Source organism: Erinaceus europaeus, chromosome 18 (assembly GCF_950295315.1).
Source record: "Erinaceus europaeus chromosome 18, mEriEur2.1, whole genome shotgun sequence".
Taxonomy (NCBI): domain Eukaryota; kingdom Metazoa; phylum Chordata; class Mammalia; order Eulipotyphla; family Erinaceidae; genus Erinaceus; species Erinaceus europaeus.
This window is the reverse complement of record NC_080179.1, coordinates 123887-142824: the sequence shown is the minus strand read 5'-3', so window position 1 is coordinate 142824 and position 18938 is coordinate 123887. Positions and strand designations below refer to the sequence as shown.

At 44.3% G+C, this 18938-nt stretch overlaps 2 protein-coding genes and 1 long non-coding RNA gene across 5 annotated transcripts in view; all 3 read right to left on the bottom strand.

Moving 5' to 3' along the window:
• GTF3C3 (general transcription factor IIIC subunit 3) overlaps nt 1-2540 on the bottom strand; it is a 30756-nt gene extending 28216 nt beyond the window's left edge. Inside the window, exons 1-2 of the mRNA XM_060177533.1 lie at nt 2302-2540; nt 1157-1268 (exon numbers count right to left, since the gene is read on the bottom strand). Of these exons, the coding sequence (XP_060033516.1) occupies nt 1157-1268; nt 2302-2403 (214 nt within the window). The 5' untranslated portion in view covers nt 2404-2540. The remainder of the gene's footprint in view (nt 1-1156; nt 1269-2301) is intronic.
• A 3826-nt stretch (nt 2541-6366) lies between these two features.
• PGAP1 (post-GPI attachment to proteins inositol deacylase 1) overlaps nt 6367-18938 on the bottom strand; it is a 71500-nt gene continuing 58928 nt past the window's right edge. Inside the window, exons 26-27 of one of the 3 annotated variants that reach the window (XM_060177531.1) lie at nt 18467-18571; nt 6367-6586 (exon numbers count right to left, since the gene is read on the bottom strand). In XM_060177531.1, the coding sequence (XP_060033514.1) occupies nt 6502-6586; nt 18467-18571 (190 nt within the window). In that variant the 3' untranslated portion in view covers nt 6367-6501. Of the gene's footprint in view, nt 6587-14599; nt 15778-18166; nt 18338-18466; nt 18572-18938 lie in introns of those variants that run through there. The other 2 variants (XM_060177530.1, XM_060177532.1) reach the window with 2 other exon arrangements.
• On the bottom strand, nt 7617-11114 carry LOC132534227 (uncharacterized). The gene is made up of 2 exons (XR_009545895.1): nt 7951-11114; nt 7617-7879 (listed from the first exon to the last, which is right to left on the bottom strand). It is a non-coding gene; the product is annotated as an uncharacterized LOC132534227 (long non-coding RNA).

Genomic DNA, 18938 nt, shown 5'->3' with positions numbered 1-18938 from the left:
CTGTTTCTCTCTCTCTAAATCACCCTCCCCTCTCAGTTTCTCTCCGTCCTGTCAAGAGGAAAAAAAAAAAAAGGCTACCAGGAGAAGTGGATTTTTCATGCAGCACTGAGTCCCAGTAATAACACTGGTGACAAAAAAAATAAAATAAAATCCCAAGTCTAGAAGAAAGGTGTCACAAAAAGCCGTGTATTTCACTTTGTAGGAATGACTAACTCATGCTTGAGGCTCATGCAGGCACCAAGACAAAACCATGTGAGAAATCAGAAGTATACACTATCAAATTTACAAGCAGAGTGAAAAATACATCTACATTCTAAGATATAGATTTAAAAACTACACATCTGGTGGTAAAAATATATCTAAATACTAAGATATAAATTAAAAAACTACACGTCTGGTGGCATATAGCCAAGGTGTGTGGGCTCTGGAGTCACAGCGCCTGCTTCAAACTTCATCTCCACTTGGAGTTCCCTGTGCCTAGGTCTCCTCGTTTACTATTTCTAATTTAAATAAATATTTATTTTCCCTTTTGTTGCCCTTGTTGTTACTGATGTCATTGTTGTCGGATAGGACAGAGAGAAATGGAGAGAGGAGGGGAACACCGAGAGGGGGAGAGAAAGACAGACACCTGCAGACCTGCTTCACCGCCTGTGAAGCGACTCCCCTGCAGGTGGGGAGCCGGGGCTCGAACTGGGATCCTTAGCCTTTGTGCCATGTGCGCTTAACCTGCTGCGATACCACCTGTCTCCCAGGTCTCCTCCTTTATAACAAGGAGAGGGAGAGATGGGGAGGGAGACAGAGACACCTGCAGCCCTGCTTCACCACTGTGGAGTCCTCCCCCGCCTCCCCTCCCCCGCAGGTGCCGACGGGGGCTTGAACCCGGGTCCTTGTGCTCAATAAGATGTGCCACTGCCTAGCCAAGAGTCATCTTTAACATTTGAATTTATTTTATTTTTACATTACCGTGGGCTGTGGGCGATGACAGTGGGCGTGATGCTCCTGGTGGGTGCGCAGACCCCACCCCACGCCGCCCCTGCACCGGGTCCCAGGCTTCCCAGTGGGTGAGGACCGTAGGCGCAATGCTCCTGGCGGGTCTGCAGACCCCACCCCACGCCGCCCCTGCACCGGGTCCCAGGCTTCCCACGAGCCCGCGCACCTTCTCCGGAGAGTCTGTCCTGTGACCTGCCCGGGCCGACTCCAGATGACGATGGCACTTCGGAGTCATTTGGGTTTTCTTCCGCTGAGAATTTTCCTTTTTCCTGGAGACTCTGAGATGGAAAGTCAGTTACGACCCCGGGCAAAGCACAAGCGGCACAGCTGCGCCAAGCTGGGGGCGGGGGGTCGGGCATCTAACACCCCACGCCGTGCCCTCGGGCTCCCACCACCTGCACACGCCCCTCAGAGCGAACCCAGACAGTAACAGGGTTAAAAAGCATGTCCAGACAGTAACAGAAAATAAAACGCAAATCCAGACAGTAACAGGAATTAAAAAGCAAACCCAGACAGTAACAGAACCAAAACGCGAATCCAGAAAATAACAAGAATTAAAAAGCGAACCCAGACAGTGAAGGAGTGGATGCGCGAACCCCGCAGTGAAGGAGAGGATGCGCGAACCCCGCACAGCAGACTGACCCGCGGATGCGCGGACCCCGCACAGCAGACCCTGACCCGCGGATGCGCGCACCCCGCACAGCAGACTGACCCGCGGATGCGCGGACCCCGCACAGCAGACTGACCCGCGGATGCGCGCACCCCGCACAGCAGACTGACCCGCGGATGCGCGGACCCCGCACAGCAGACTGACCCGCGGATGCGCGCACCCCGCACAGCAGGCTCTGACCCGCGGATGCGCGGACCCCGCACAGCAGACCCTGACCCGCGGGTGCGCGCACCCCGCACAGCAGACCCTGACCCGCGGATGCGCGCACCCCGCACAGCAGACCCTGACCCGCGGGTGCGCGCACCCCGCACAGCAGACCCTGACCCGCGGGTGCGCGCACCCCGCACAGCAGACCCTGACCCGCGGGTGCGCGCACCCCGCACAGCAGACCCTGACCCGCGGGTGCGCGCACCCCGCACAGCAGACCCTGACCCGCGGGTGCGCGCACCCCGCACAGCAGACCCTGACCCGCGGATGCGCGCACCCCGCACAGCAGACCCTGACCGGTCCGGCGCTAGGACCGGCTCGAGCTCCAGCCCCGACCCCGCCGCAGGCGTCCGCGTCCCCGGCCCGGTCAGGAAGAGAAGCTAAACGCGCGGGCCGCCCTCAGCACGCCCGCCCGCCCGCGGCAGCGGCCTCACCCTCTTCTCGCGGGTCTTCCTCTCCTCCCGCCGCCTTTCGAACTCCTCGAAGGAGATCTTCCCCTCCAGGTAGTCGATGAGCTCGGGGCTGAAGCCCGACATGGCTGCGGGACTCTCGGGCGCCCAGCCCCCGGAAGTGGAGCACGCAGCCGGAAGCCCCCGGAGCGCCCCGCCGCCAGAAAGTCCGCACGCAAACCGTCTCGGCCGGCGCCCCGCGCGGTGCTCTTCTTGGGGTCCGGCCCAGAGGAGGCTCCACCCCCTCCCGAAATAAGCGGAAATCCACGAGTGGACGGACCCCACCTGTGCGCGGGGCTACCTAAACGGACGGACGGGGCGGAGGGGGCGTGCCTCTGCGTGTGGGCGGGGCCACGTAAACGGCGGGGGAGGGTCCTCTGCGAGTGGACGGGCTACGTAAACGGACTGGGGGGGGGTGTCTCTGTGTGTGGGCGGAGCTACGTAAATGGACGAGGGGTTGTCTCTGTGGGCGGGGCCACGTAAATAGCGGGGGAGGGTTCTCTGCGTGGGGACAGAGCTACGTAAACGGACGGGGGTGTCTCTGTGTGTGGGCGGAGCTACGTGAACGGCGGGGGAGGGTCCTCTGCGTGTGGACGGGGCTACGTAAACTGACGGGGGGGGGGGGTGTCTCTGCGGGCGGGGCTACGTATACGGAGGGGGAGGGTCCTTTGCGTGTGGGCGGGGCTCCGTTGACAGATGGAGGTGTGTCTCTGCGTGTGGGCGGGGCTACCTAGATGGATGGGGCCTCCGTGTGGGCGGGGTTCCGTTGACGTGGTGTGTCTCTTGCTTGTGGGCGGGGCTTTGTGGGAAGGCGGGGCCTCTGAGTGGCGGCCCCTGACACCCTGATCTGGAACTTTTAAAATTTATTCCCTTTTGTTGCCCTTGTTTTTATTGCTGTTGTGGTTATTATTGAGGTGGTTGTTGTTGGATAGGACAGAGAGAAATGGAGAGAGGAGGGGAAGACAGAGAGGGGGAGAGAAAGACAGACACCTGCAGACCTGCTTCACCGCCTGGGAAGCGACTCCCCTGCAGGTGGGGAGCCGGGGGCTCGAACCGGGATCCTTATGCCGGTCCTTGCGCTTTACCTGCTGCTACCGCCCAACTCCCAATCTCCAACTTTTTAAAAAAGATATATATTTAAGTTTATTTATAAAATGGAACTAGGGTTTGGGGGAAAATGAAATAATTTTAAATAATTTTATTTTTTTATATAACGGAAACACTGACAAAACCATAGGATAAGAGGGTACAACACCACACAATTCCCACCACCAGAACTCTGTATCCCATCCCCTCCCCTGACAGCTTTCCCATTCTCTATCCCTCTGGGAGTATGAACCCAGGGTCATTGTGGGTTGCAGAAGGTGGAAGGTCTGGCTTCTGGAATTGCTTCCCCGCTGAACATGGGTGTTGGCAGGTGAGTCCACACTCCCAGCCTGTCTCTCTCTTTCCCTAGTGGGGCAGGAATCTGGGGAAGCGGGGCTCCAGGACACACTGATGGGGTTGTCTGTCCAGGGAAGTCTGGTCGGCATCATGCTGGCATCTGGGACCTGGTGTCTGAAAAGAGAGTTAACATATAATGCCAAACAAATTGTTGAACAATCATGAACCCAAAGGCTGTTATAGTGCAGATGAAGAGTTGGTGGGGGGGGAGTCTCCATTTTGTAGATAGCTAATAGGCATATTTTAGTTATATTCCAAAGGGTTTGTGGCTATACTAGTTTTTTTTTTTTTCCTGAACCTGACATCTAATATGCAGGTGGATCCAATTATTGTCTGGGGAGATGATGTCATGGCTGGAAAAAGGACCAGAAAGCTGGATCAGGGAAGTGAGTAGCTCTCAAATATGGGGAAGGGGTATAAATATTGTTGACTGTAAACCCGATTTGATGTGATCTTGGGCTCATATTCAACTTAGGAGCCTGTGTGACCTCTGCATCCCTGTAGATCTGAGCTCACACTCTGTGGTCATGAGTAGGAACATGGAGTTGGGGAAAAATGAAATCATTTTAAATGATTTTTTTCTTTTTTTTTTAAATTTTTTATTTAAGGATTAATGAACAAAACCACAGGGTAGGAGGGGTACAACTCCACACAATTCCCACCGCCCAATCTCCATAACCCACCCCCTCCCCTGATAGCTTCCCATTCTCTATCCCTCTGGGAGTATGGACCCAGGGTCATTGTGGGTTACAGAAGGTAGAAGGTCTGGCTTCTGTAATTGCTTCCCCGCTGAACATGGGCGTTAACAGGTCGGTCCATACTCCCAGTCTGCCTCTCTCTGGGGAAGCGGAGCTCCAGGACACATTGGTGGGGTCTTCAGTCCAGGGAAGCCTGGCCGGCATCCTGATGACATCTGGAACCTGGTGACTGAAAAGAGAGTTAACATACGAAGCCAAACAAATTGTTGGGCAATCATGGATATGATTGCAAGCTTGGAATAGTGGAGAGGAAGTGTTAGGGAGGTACTCACTGCAAACTCTAGTGCACTTCTGCTTTCAGGTATATATTTTGCAGTAGTTTATGGACACGTGTGAACATATGCTCTCTCTCACAGAAACTGGTACATATCTAGGTTATGGGACTTTGTTAGAAAGTGAACCACCTGGGATGGAATTAGAGAATACTATGAAAGGAAAGGTCTCACCCGAGTAATGAAGCTGAAGGGTTGTCATTCCACACGTGAAGTCTCTGGATACAGTCTGAGGTGAAGCATGTTGAGGTGGCAATCGTTGCGTTGGTTAGGTTGTGATCGGCAGATGCAATATTATTTGGTTTGGATTGGGAGAGGCATACGGGAAAGTGGGCCCTATCCAAGGGTGCCAGGACTGGGGGAAGTAGGGGCTCTATAGTGGAAATGTGAGGTTCCTGCTGTCTTAGGGTTCAAAAAGACAATGGATAGTTAATGTTATCATCACATTATTTGGTAATTGGGTTAACTTTGAAAAGTCCTTTTGTTAGGGTTTGCTGTACAGTATCCAGTATCCTGTATATAAGCTGTGCTATTGGATGCTTCGATTTTTTTCTCTTAATGCAAGTCATTCCCCTCAATTCCCATTCGAAGTCTCACTGCTGGGGCCAGGCAGTGGCACACCTGGTTGAATACACCTGTCACCAAGCACAAAGCCCCGCCACCCCACCTGCAGGGGACACTTGACAACTGAAGCAGTTCTGCTGGTGTCTCTTCCCCTCTTTATCCCCAATTTCTCTGTCCTAAAATAAAAATGTGAAAATCAGATCCATTTTCTTAAAAAGTAATTTATTTCCTTTACTGATTTTTTCCTTTCGAAAATAATTTGGCCGTAGATCTACTGATTTCATTTTTTAAATTAAAAAAAAATATTTATTCCATCTTGTTGCCCTTGTTTTATTATTGTTGTTGTTATTGATGTCATTGTTAGACAGGACAGAGAAACAGAGGAGGGGAAGACAGAGAGGGGGAGAGAAAGACAGACACCTGCAGACCTGCTTCACCACCTGTGAAGCGACTCCCCTGCAGGTGGGGAGCCGGGGGCTGGAACCGGGATCCTTACGCCGGTCCTTGTGCTTTGCGCCACGTGCGCTTAACTGATTTTTTTTTTCTTAATTTAACCATTTGCTCTACCGTCTATGTGTTACATTTTTCGACTCTCTCGTGCGCTAGAAAGCTGAAGTCTTTCTCTGAATTTCCTCTAAATACTAACACTGCCTGAAACCTCAAAAATAAAGATGTGGGTAAGGGAGCACTACTTCAGTAGAGGCAGAATTTGAACCCTGGTCCATGTGATGACAAGTCCCTTGTATTATTATGTATTGTGTTGTTATGACATACTGTATCGACCCCCTTAACAGAAGTGCTTCCCACCTTCTGTGCTAGTTCTTTTTTCCACCTTGTAACCATTTCTCTACCTATCATGCTTTTCTTTCCAGTGGAGAGAAAAGACTCCGCAGTCCCAATGCTGCTTCTGAGGCCATGGCCTCCCGTGTAGTGAGTGGGCTTGACCCCACCCGGTGAGCCGTCTCTCCACCTTGCTTAAATCAGCCTGGGAGCCTGATGTCTTGGGAACTAGTAACTTCTAGTCAAGTATGTCTGACTTAAATGGCTTGGATTTGAAAGTACATTTGGAAGGAATAAAGGAATGAGGAATGGGGATGCAGCTCAGTATGCAGCTACAGTCAAGAGACAAGACATGGGGAGACTACCACTTAGTCACGGTGCCTGTCTGTGAAAGGCCAGGGAGGACAAGCAGGATGGAGGTGACAGTTCAGGACCCGAAAGAGGGGGACTGCCCTGAGGAAGAATAACAGCACTGTCAGTGGGCGTGTGGGGGAACAGCAGGGTGGGACGGGTTAAAGTAGCCCACAGAAACCTACTGCAGGGAAACAGCTCCCCCACCCCCAATGTCTCCAGGCTGTGAGGGAAAGAAACTAAGAGGAAGACCAACTCTTTAGTCCTCACTCTCCTAGAATAAAAGGGGGAAAGATGTTCATCTAGGGGGACTGGGCAGTGGTGCGCCCAGCTAAGTAAACCTATCGCCGTGCACAAAGACCCAGCCCCCGCTCCCCACCTGCACTGGGGACACTGCCAAGTGCTATGTGCGCTTAGCCCAGCCCCCGTTTCCCCTTTACTGTTTTTCATTGTTTCTATAAAAAATGAATATAAACTTAGAACAAAGAGTTCTTTTTTTTTTTTTAAACAGTGTTTTTTTTTAATATTTATTTTATTTATTTATTCCCTTTCGTTGCCCTTGTTTTATTGTTGTAGTCGTTGTTGGATAGGACAGAGAGAAATGGAGAGAGGAGGGGAAGACAGAGAGGAGGAAAGATAGACACCTGCAGACCTGCTTCACCGCCTGTGAAGCAACTCCCCTGCAGGTGGGGAGCCGGGGTTCGAACTGGGGTCTTTATGCCGGTCCTTGTGCTTTGTGCCACCTGCGCTTAACCCGCTGCGCTACAGTCCGACTCCCTCAAAGAGTTCTTATATGTATATATGAAGTATGTATGTATTTATGTCATATGCAGATTTTGTTTCCCCCAACAAAATTTTACTTTGTTAGGAAGAAAGCACAAACAAAGAGCAAAGCATGACCTCTGAAACATAATTATTAAGCACAGAACAAGGAATGTCCATACAGCTGTGAGGGGCCAGCTACAAAATGCCCAGCTGGGGAGTGAACTGACCTGTTTCCAGGACTTGCTTAGGATGCACCAGCACGCGCACCATGCCCCACACTCAGGCATTCAAGCTGCTGCACACACAGCCCTCAAGTTATCACGGCATTAGTCCTGGGACACAAAACAGTACACACTACTGCAGCACATTCTTGTTCATCAGATTTATTGTTGTGCACTCGAAACACCAGATTATGACAATTACAAAGCACCAAAGTTTGCCACACATTAATACCTGAGCAGAGACTGAAGGCAAAAATCCACTTGTTGAACCATAATGTCGAAACACAGGTTAAAAATAGTCACCACACTCCACAGAGCACAGTAAATAGCACTTTTTGTGAATTACAAGTTAAAATGTAGTCATACCATACAAAAATACACACACTTCCACTAAGTGCATTTATAGTACCTCACACTGAACAAGTGCTGGAGATTATGCCAAACACACACACGTCCACTAAGTGCATTTATTTATAGTACCTCACACTGAACGAGTGCAGGAGATCATGCATGCTTAAATGGAAAGATCTGCAACTGTTTTTCGCATAACTGCAGGACAAGTTCCTTTGTGTCCTTAAATATTGTTTCTACACACTGTTTTCTGCAGGGGAAATAGTCATTTTGAAAATAAATGATTATTGAATCTATGTGAAAACACAAGACTTGTCCCCTATAAACTTGTAATTATCATATAAGATCTGATAGGGGTGACAGGTATATATTTTACTACATAGTGATGCTGGCCAGCATTTCAGTTTGACTATGTTTTAAGGAAAGGCATTTTTTTTTTTCTCTGCCTCCAGGATTATCACGGGCTCAGTGCCTGCACTATGAATCTACTGCTGCTGGTGGTCATTTTCCCCCATTTTAGTGGACAGGACAGATAGAAATTGAGAGGGGAGGGGGGAACAGACAGGGAGAGAGAAAGATACCTGCAGACCTGCATCACCACTTGGGAAGCGACCCCTCTACAGGTGGGGAGCCAGGGGCTCCAGCCAGGATCCTTGCTTGGGTCCTTGTGCTTTGTACTATGTGCGCATAACCCGGTGTGCCACCACCAGACCCCCAAGGCATGTATTCTTACTATACATTTTCCACAAAACCAATTCTTGTCTTACTGAGAAATAATTAGTACTGAGAAATAATTATTACTGAGAAATAATTATTGAGTACATTGAGGTTATTTTATTTAAATAAAAGCCTAATTTTCCAAGGGAAAACAAAAAAAAATTACACTTGAAGATTAATTTTTCCATCTGTAATCAGCTCTGAAGAAGTGCTACCATCCTCTACTAAAATGAATTTATTTTCAGCTCTACTTGAACTTAGTTTTTATTTTATATTTATATATAGCACATTTTATTTATTTAATAAATTTATTTATTTTGGATAGAAATTGAGAGGGGGTGAGGAGAAAGAGGGGAGAGAGAGAGAGAGAGAGAGAGAGAGAGGGAGGGAGGGAGGGAGAGAGAGATACCTGCAGCCCTGCTTCACCACTCGTGAAGCTTCCCCCATCTAGGTGGGGACCAGGGGCTTGAACCTGGGTCCTTGCTCACTGTACTGTGTGCACTTAACCAGGTGCACCAACGCTTGGCCCCTGAACTTAAATTTTCTAAGTGTTTGAAGCCTACATCAACTTGGATTTTAAATGGGAAGGCTAGAAAGTAAAGGAGGTCTCTAGAACAACAGTTCTGCAAACAGTAAATGAAATGCCGGCCAACTCTTAAGTCTCTGAAGACTTCAAACGAAAGGTTTGGGGCTGATTTCATGATCATATATAGACTTACAAGTTGCAGGGCCTTCCTTCAACATTTAAGGCACAATCTGTATCATTACAAATGACTAAGTTCAAGGTCACAGTGGAAAGATGAATTAAATTTTGGTCTGGTTTCTCACGGGTACACTGATACATTTACAGTCAGTCACAAATTTTAGAAACTACAATACAATCACTTCAGAGTAACACACTCTTATACTTTTTTAAAAAATGTAAGTACACAGCACACTCAAGTTTGAAGTTTTTCCTCTCTCCTCAGTGGAGAAAAAGGTTTTTTTCTATCAGTATTCCAACAGAAGCATGTTTATGTAGAAAGCATGATTATATTAAATACAGAATTGCTCAACTTAGCATAAAAGCTATTCAACACAAAGGACAAACTCACTCCAAAACAAAAAGTCTACTGACTTTTCAGGTTTTATACACCACCTTTTTACTAAGATCATCTACAGCTCCCACCAGAAAGTAGGGTAATTATTATTCAGTCAAGGCCAAGCGGTTTAGTGACCGGCTCCCTACGGCCTCTTTACTGGGCGGTTTGCTGGTGCGAAACTGCATCAACATTTCTGGGAAGAGAAGCAGTGACACTGAACCACAAGACTTTCTTAAGGGGGTGAGTGGAAGCATGCAGAGAACAGAAGCAACTCCACAGCAACCTTCCAGTCACATAAACCACAGGCACGTGTGCTAAGACAATAGGAGTGAAAAGCAATTTAGTTTTAAGTCAAAGAATGAATCTGAAGCAAGACAACCTTACTTACTAATATCACCACTGCTGGCAATTACTGACTACACTTTTATCCGGTACGACCAGAGAATACCGTTGCAGAAATGAGACTAGTGAGCAGTGTAAGCTTATGTATTTTCAAAGAAAGATTAAGGTATGGGGCATAAGTTTTAATGTGTTATATAACTAAAGTCCTAGAAAAAAAATACCGAAGGATTATGTTAGCTTTATTCTCAACATCCTAACAAAGTTCACTGGCACAAATATCTGGAGGTATTTTACAGTTTTACTTAGCTTTGTTGGCAAAATGTCTTTTGCTAACCATTTGAATAGCTATATTTTCCAATGTAAAGTTTTATGCTTGAAAATTCAAATGTCCTTTTTCCTAAAAACAAATTCAAGCAAAAATAAAACAAAACAAAACAACCCAAACAAAACAACCATAAGAAGTCCAGTAAGAAACAAGTGCAGCATGAAGCACCAAACGTTTCGGCGTTGGAACAGCTTCTATCTGCTGTCTCTATACATCTCTTACAAGTTACTTCACTATATAAATACCCCAAACCCAAAATAACAAAATAAGCATAGGAACTTTTCAAACATGGCTACTTTTAGGATTCAGATATGCAAACTTATATTAAGTAATCAAAATACACCAAAAGTTACGTTTTATAGGTGCTCAAAATACAAGGTACAGAATGGGTACACATTCTAACACACACACCCTCTCTCCCTCCCATATAAAATCATCAGAAATTAACTGGCTAATTGGCAGCAAGATAGTCATTTTTGGCAGCTTAATGTGTCAAACATTTTGAGAAAGTAATGTACTTGATTTAAAAATTTCAGCCACTGACAACTGTGATCAAAATGCATTTAGACGGTCATCAGATATTTGAACGGCAGATGCCGTCAATTCAGGTGTCCTATTACATTTACACTACTAATGGAATAACATTCTATTTCCAAATTTTATTCTGTTCTTAAAATTAAGAAAAGAGCAGCATAAAAATCCAGAAAAATTATTTGGTCCTATACCAAATTTTAATAGTAACTTCACCTGGGAAGGCACTTTTTTTTAAAAAAGAAATTCTTAAAAAAAATTTATTATATTTATTCATTTATTAGAGACAGCCAGAAATTGAGAGGGAAGGGAATGATAGAGACACCTGCAGCCCTGCTTCACTAAAAGCCAGGCCCTTGCACATTGTAACAGGTGCGCTACCACCTGGCCCCAATAGGAACTTCAAAGGAAGCTTTAGACAGACAGGAGTGTGTTTCATACCTAGGTGTAATCAGTGTGTTTCATACCTAGGAAGCTATCTACTGATCACTAGATAACTTAATTGTTAAAAGTAGGATTCACAAGGCTCCCCCTCCCCCCATGCCTACTATAGCTTTGTGTCTATACAATCCCTCTGTTCCTGGATTCTTTTTATTCATTTTAACCTGAGTAGAGGGAGTGGCAGTGCAGGAAAGAAACAGGTAGGAGGGGTGGAGGGATAGAGAAAGAGGAGAGATGACATTCCTGTGAAGAGTCTCCTACTGCAGGCTCTCATGTGAGCCAGGTTCTTTGCACACCGTGAAGTATTGAGCTCTAGCGGGTCAACTGTCCCCCAGCCCCAAGAGTAATTTCTATGAGCACAAACTTAGTCAAAATCCAACATATTCTGAATACAAATCTTATGAGAGCAGAGCTCAGAGTAGCAACTTAGTGAGTCATATAATCCCAACTGCCAAAATTTCACTTGGCATCATTAATAAAGCCATACTGTTTCACCTGCATGTAAGCCTGACAGAAACTATGTCAAGTTCAACAAGTAATCATGTCACTAATCTTCAGATGCAGCCTACATTTTTGTCTCACATAGTTATCTGAATTTAAAGTAGGTCAGGGCTTGATGAAGACCCTGCCAAGATGACCTGGCACATTAGTGCCAGGACCCACCCCTGCTCCCCGCCTGCAGGAGGGAAGCTTCACAAGCAGTAAAGCAGGTCTGCAGGGGTCTCTCTCTCTCTCTCTCCCCCACCTCTCTCAATTTCTCTCTGTCCTATCAAATAAAATAGAAAGAAAAAAAGGGGGGGGAGGGAATGGCCGCCTGAAGCAGTGGATTCCTAGTGCCGGCACTAGGCATTCCAGCAATGGCCCTGGTCGGGGAATAAAAGCCTGCCCAAATGTAATTATGTATGGATACTTGTATGTATAAAATATATATATATCAATATAATGGCCAAATATCCAACTTATGGTTATTTATAACATGATTACTATCACTTTATAGTTCTAAAGTGAATCATTCTTCTGGAATATATAAAACTTTTGTATCTTTATGATTACACTCACATGAAAACGTTTAATGAGAACACCCCTGTCACACACGCTGCTTTACAAAGCAGATCACCAGTCACAGAGGAGACATCTGCTTGCTGCATTTCACCCTGAGCAGCACTGCCTAGTGAACAGAGAGATTAGACCACACAGTGGTCATGGCTGGCAGCTGCACATTCAAACCAGTGACATTCCTGAAGTTCTTTTTGTTCAAATTTAGAAATAGTTAAGACATCTTTATTGTAGAAATACAACTATTTTAAATACAATATAATAATTGTATTGTAGAAATACAACTGTATTATCTGTGAAAAAATACATCATGTGAGAGTAGATCATAAAGATTAACACAGTATTTTTTTTAACTATGCAAGGTGATGTAAAGAATTATATTTATCGTGCTGTTCATTTAGCTGTGTATAAAAATGTTGAGACTGTTGTACACCTGTAACTAATATAATTACACCTAAGAAAAATTATAGCCAATCTGAAAAAAATATGTGTATCGAAGCTGAGGGAGTCAGATGGTAGCACAGTGGGTTAAGCACATGTGGCGCAAAGCACATGGGCCGGCCTAAAGATCAGGGTTCGAGCCCCTGGCTCCTCACCTGCAGGGGGGTCACTCCACAAGTGGTGAAGCAGGTCTACAGGTGTCTGTCTTTCTCTCCTCCTGTCTTCTCCTCCTCTCTCCATTTCTCTCTGTCCTAACAACAACATCAATAACAACAGTAATAATAACGACAACAACAATAAACAAGGGCAACAAAAAAGAGGAAAATAAATAAAAATTAAAAAAACAGGGGAGTCGGGCTGTAGCGCAGCGGGTTAAGCGCAGGTGGCGCAAAGCACAAGGACCGGCATAAGGATCCCGGTTCGAACCCCGGCTCCCCACCTGCAGGGGAGTCGCTTCACAGGTGGTGAAGCAGGTCTGCAGGTGTCTATCTTTCTCTCCTCCTCTCTGTCTTCCCCTCCTCTCTCCATTTCTCTCTGTCCTATCCAACAATGACGATAACAACAATAATAACTACAACAATAAAACAACAAGGGCAACAAAAGGGAATAAATAAATAAAATAAAATAAATAAAAAAAAAAATTAAAAAAAAAAAAAAATTAAAAAAACAAAACTGAGTATAAACAGGCTGAAGTGGCCTTAAACACATATGGCAGTATGTCATGTGACAAATGTACAATCCAGGGTAGGGGTAGACAGCATAATGGTTATGCAAAGAGACTCTCATGCCTGAGGCTCTGAAGTCCCAGGTTCAATCCCCTGCACCACCATAAACCAGAGCTGCTCAGTGCTCTGGGGAGAAAAAAAAAAAAGGACAATCCAGTAATTTCTGTCTCCTTTCAGGTACAGGGCACACAAATATTTTGTATTTTGTCTATTTTTCTACTTCTCTCTGAAACAAGGATGTTCCTGGTATGTCTTCCCTGTCTACTGTTGTTATCACTTTCTATCACAGCCCCAGTAAGAGTATGAACACTGAACAGTAGTTCTGAGGCTGAGAGAGACAATAATGGAATGGAACAAATGAACAGCCATAGAGATCATGAGATCCTCTTAGATGCCGAACCAAGGCAAGGCCCTGAAGAGCAAGTGCGCAGAGCAGAGGGTGACTCTGGAGGCAGTTGGTGCGAGGCAGGAACAGCTGAGAGCTGGAGTGCGACCAGGTGCAGACAAAGTGCTGTGGTGCCCTGCATCGCGACAGGGATGCAGGTTCACAGGTGCAGCTGTGAATAACTGGACTTGAGAGGTCTGGGGTGTTCACAGCAACCCCCCCCCCCCAGCTCTATGAGTCAGGTTTACAGCAGCCTGAGCTCACTCTACCTGTTTAGCTCTACTATCTATATTTTTATCTGGTAGTATAAAAAGTGGGCTGAAATATGAAACCCAACAGAAATATCAACCCATTACCTGTCAATAACTGGACTCATCGAGGCAACTTAACCACTGGCAAGCCTAGGGGCTAAGAGCCTCCAGTTTCAGGTGTTTATATTTATGCTACTAAGAAGGTAAGTGTGTTACCTTACTAACGTTATTCCATTAGTAATATGATTTTGAACAGAAAATGCGGCACAACACCTAATCATGCTGCCATTCTTACTCACAGTAGTAAATTGTGCGAACTTAAAGATAAAGTTTGTTTTTTCTTTTTTTTCTGAGGACTAGCATTTAGTTACTTAAGAATCTGTCATGACCTGAGGCACTTCTGGAAACCATGGGCCATGGATCAGAGTGGTGTGCAGACTGAACAAATCAATGGCTCCAATGTCAGATAGAAAATACGAAAAGTTTCGTTTAACAATATATTAATAGATCTTTTAATAGGCTTTTGAAATTCACCAAAAATACAAAATAAAACTAGTGTTTGAAAAGCGACGAGAAAATGTCATTAAGCTTTGAACTTGGTGTTTTCAGCCACCCTCTTGCACTGGTCACCAAAGGTCAGCAGAGAGAACCCTACAGCTCTCCCACACTCTGGGATATAGGCTAACATGTCCCCGTGTTCGTATGTCGATTCTCTCCATTCTGCATGAGTGAAACCATCCTATAGTTGTCCTTCACCTCCTGACTTGCTTGACTAAGCATCATCTTCTCCAAGTCTATCCAGTTTATCCCAAAGGATACATATCATCTTTTTTATTACTGAGTAATACTCCATTGACCTTTGGTGATGGGAGTGGTTGAAAAAAGACTACACCGCAAAACCATTACTCAATAAAGCTCTCAAGTAAAAAAAAAAAAAGTCGTGCACTAGTCATCAAGAATAAATGGCATCTTTGAATTAAAAATATATATATTTTCATAGATGTAAGACAACAAAAGTTCTATTTTGCTCACTCTAGTTACAAAAACTGACCCAAAGTGTTTAGTGGCCATTTCAATTCTGAGGAACCAAACAGATGTGGATCAGATCAACATTGTAAGACTTATCAACACGAACACAGTAGCAAATACAAAGTCACTTTTCCAGAGAAAAGTTTGATGGAATGAGCAGAAAGTTTGAGGTGAAGTTACAAAGGACAATGTATCTGCTGAGAATTTAGAAGGCCCCTGCTAAGGTGAATCAAGCAGGCTCGCTGAGACTGCAGGAGTCTCCAAAGACAGTGGCCACCACACTCCTTTCCTAATCTTCAGAAATGACGAGTACACAGAAGTCCTACCATAAAATAGACCCACTCTTTATGTACTTTCCTCAAGCACTGTAAAGTGAGTTTCCTATAGTCTGCATTGTAAAAATAGATGAGTCTTTCCCAAGGATCTGGCTGTCCATGCTGACGGTCTGCGAATCACTTACTACTGCGTCTTCATCATTTCTTGAGTCCAGCCTTACACGAAGTTGCATAGTGCGTGGAGCAGAAGAGAGATGAAGACAAAGCAGGGCGCCCTGTACAGGTGCGTGGATCCAAACGCTATCACACTCACAGCCAGAGGAAGTGGACAGTGGGACACAGCCCTCAACAGTTTACTGTCAAGAGAGGGGGAGACGGTGTTATAAACTACACTGTCGGCAAAAGTGGGAGAGTTTACACAGGTCTGCAATGACGGCATCAGATGAAGTAAGTTCTACACAATTAATTTAACTGACATGGTTTCTGGTGAAGTAAATTCTATATAATTAAACTGAAATGATAGTACCAGGTGACATAAGTTTCAGGTAAAGTGAATTCTACATAATTAATTTAACTGCAATGATTGTTTCAGGTGAAGTGAATTTTTTTTTTCCCCCTTTTACTTTTAAGCCAGAATACTGCTCAGCTCTGGCTTATGATGGGGGATTGAACCTGGGACATTGAAGCCTAAGGCATGAGCATCTCTTTGCATTACCATGCTATCTACCCCTGTAAATTCTACATATTTTACTGCCCATAATTTAAAAAAAATGACCAGTGTCACATTTTGGTTAGAAAAGGAATAAGATGTGTGGAGAACAGTCTGGAGAACTCTCAGAAGGCTAGAAATGGACCTACCCTATGATCCTGCAATTCCTCTCCTGGGGATATATCCTAAGGAACCCAACACATCCATCCCAAAAGATCTGTGTACACATATGTTCTTGACAGGACAATTTGTAATAGCCAAAACCTGGAAGCAACCCAGGTGTCCAACAACAGATGAGTGGCTGAGCAAGCTGTGGTCTATATACACAATGGAATACTACTCAGCTGTAAAAAATGGTTCACCGTTTTCAGCCGATCTTGGATGGACCTTGAAAAAAATCATGTTGAGTGAAATAAATCAGAAACAGAAGGATGAATATGGGATGATCTCACTCTCAGGCAGAAGTTGAAAAACAAGATCAGAAAAGAAAACACAAGTAGAACCTGAAATGGAATTGGCGTATTGCACCAAAGTAAAAGACTCTGGGGTGGGTGTGTGGGGAGAATACAGTCCATGAAAGACGATAAAGGACATAGCGGGGGTTGCATTGTTAAATGGGAAACTGGGGAATGTTATGCATGTACAAACTATTGTATTTACGGTTGAATGTAAAACATTAATTCCCCAATAAAGAAATAAATTTTTTAAAAAAGTTGAAAAAAAGAAAAAAGAAAAGGAATAAGATGTATCTATTCAATAAAAAGATTTTGTTTTGTCTTTTAAAATTTTAACAAGACCAAACTAGTTGGAGTTTCATTTGTTATTATATCTGCAAAAATTTATCCTAACAAATTAATCAATATATTAGTTTAGCCTTGACCATAATTTTGTGGTTTCAGTGACTTGTATTCAACAGGGATCTAAAAATATTAGATACAATAAGAAGCTTTGAGAGAAAAAGCTATCATATTCACATAGCATTAACAAATTTAAAAAAGATTTATTTATTTTCATGAGCAGCAGAGATAAGAGAGCGCTAAAGGGGGAGAAGCAGGTAAAGGGAGAGGGGAAGAGGAAGAGGAAGGGGGGAGGAGAGAAGGAGAGTGATGGGGTGAGAGAGTGAGACAGACCCCTGAGCACTGCTCAGCTCTGGCACAGGATGGTGCTGTACTGGGTTTTGAACTTGGGGGCTCTGGGGCTTCCCTCGAGCGTGCCACTACTATTCCTGTGTCACCCCCTTGGCCCAAGGCTTATTTAATTACTTGAGTCAAATGAATTTCTTTACTTACCACCCAGCTTCAAAAATTATCAAAGTATGGCCATCATACTTCACCTATATCTCTTTCTATCTATTTACACTCCTCATATGCCTTTTGGAAGCAAATCTTAAACAATTTTTTGAAAACTCTATTATTAATTATTTTTTAACCACAGCACTGCTCAATTCTGGTTTATGGTGATGGTGAAGACTGAACCTGCAACTTTTGGTTCGTCAGGTATGAAAGTCTTTTTGTATAAGTATTATGCTACCCTTGCAGTCCAAAGGCTAACTTTTTATAGAAAAAAAAAATCATTTTCTAGTAAGTAAAATCAAGAAATAAGTATACTATACTTATACTATACTTAGTTTGCTGAACACATTAAATTACATACAGTCCACAGTATTATTACTACTAATTACTATTATTGTTTTTACCATTAAGAGCAGTCAAAATTATTTTATTTACTTTTTTATTTTTTTAAAGCTTTTTTTATTTTTTAAAATATTATTTATTTATTCCCTTTTGTTGCCCTTGTTTTTTATTGTTGTAGTTATTGTTGTCATTGTTGGATAGGACAGAGAGAAATGGAGAGAGGAGGGGAAGACAGAGGGGGATAGAAAGACAGACAGACACCTGCAGACCTGCTTCACCGCCTGTGAAGTGCCTCCCCTGCAGGTGGGGAGCTGGGGGCTCGAACCGGGATCCTTATGCTGGTCCTTGTGCTTTGCGCCATGTGTGCTTAAACTGCTGCATTACCGCCCGACTCCCTTTTATTTACTTTTTTACTGGATAGAGACAGAGAAATTGAGAGGGGAGAATGGAAGAGAGACACCTGCAGCACTTCTCCATCGTGAAGCTTCCCCCCCTTTTTGCAGGTGGGACCAGGGGCTTGAACCCGGATCCTTGTGGATTGCAGCATGTGTTTTCTACCAGGTGCACCACGGCCTAGCCCCAAGAATAGTCAAAATTATAATAATAAGCATGTTATGATAAGGAGTCCTGTCTCCAATATAAAGGAAAGGGTAATAAAATCCAGGGACAGATATGACAAAAAGAAAGATTAAACTACTATACCTGGATTTTATGGAAGCAGTATGAGTATTTCCAAGAATGACCATAGTTGGAATAAGGATAACTGCTAACGGTCTACACGGATCAGGATTAAGCTTAAAGGAATACCTACATCAAAGAGAAGCAAGTCAATAAAGCAAACGTGATCATTTAAAATTATCAGAAACAATCAAAGTAAATGGATTTCAAAACATCCCAGTGGTGAGATGGACACAGAGTTCTATAAAAACTCATGAAATCTTTGACAAATAATTTTTTCTCTGGATCAGCTTTATACACAATGACACATACGAACATTACATCCAAAAGTCATAGGCGGAAATAAAATAACCACCAAGAAAGCACTTCTCCCTTCCCTTCAGTAGGTATATGCCTGAAATATTAGAATTGTCAGAAAAGTCAGGATACCTATTTTCTATATAAAAGTTTATGAAATTAATGTTTTTATAAAAACAAATTATTTTATACAAAGCTG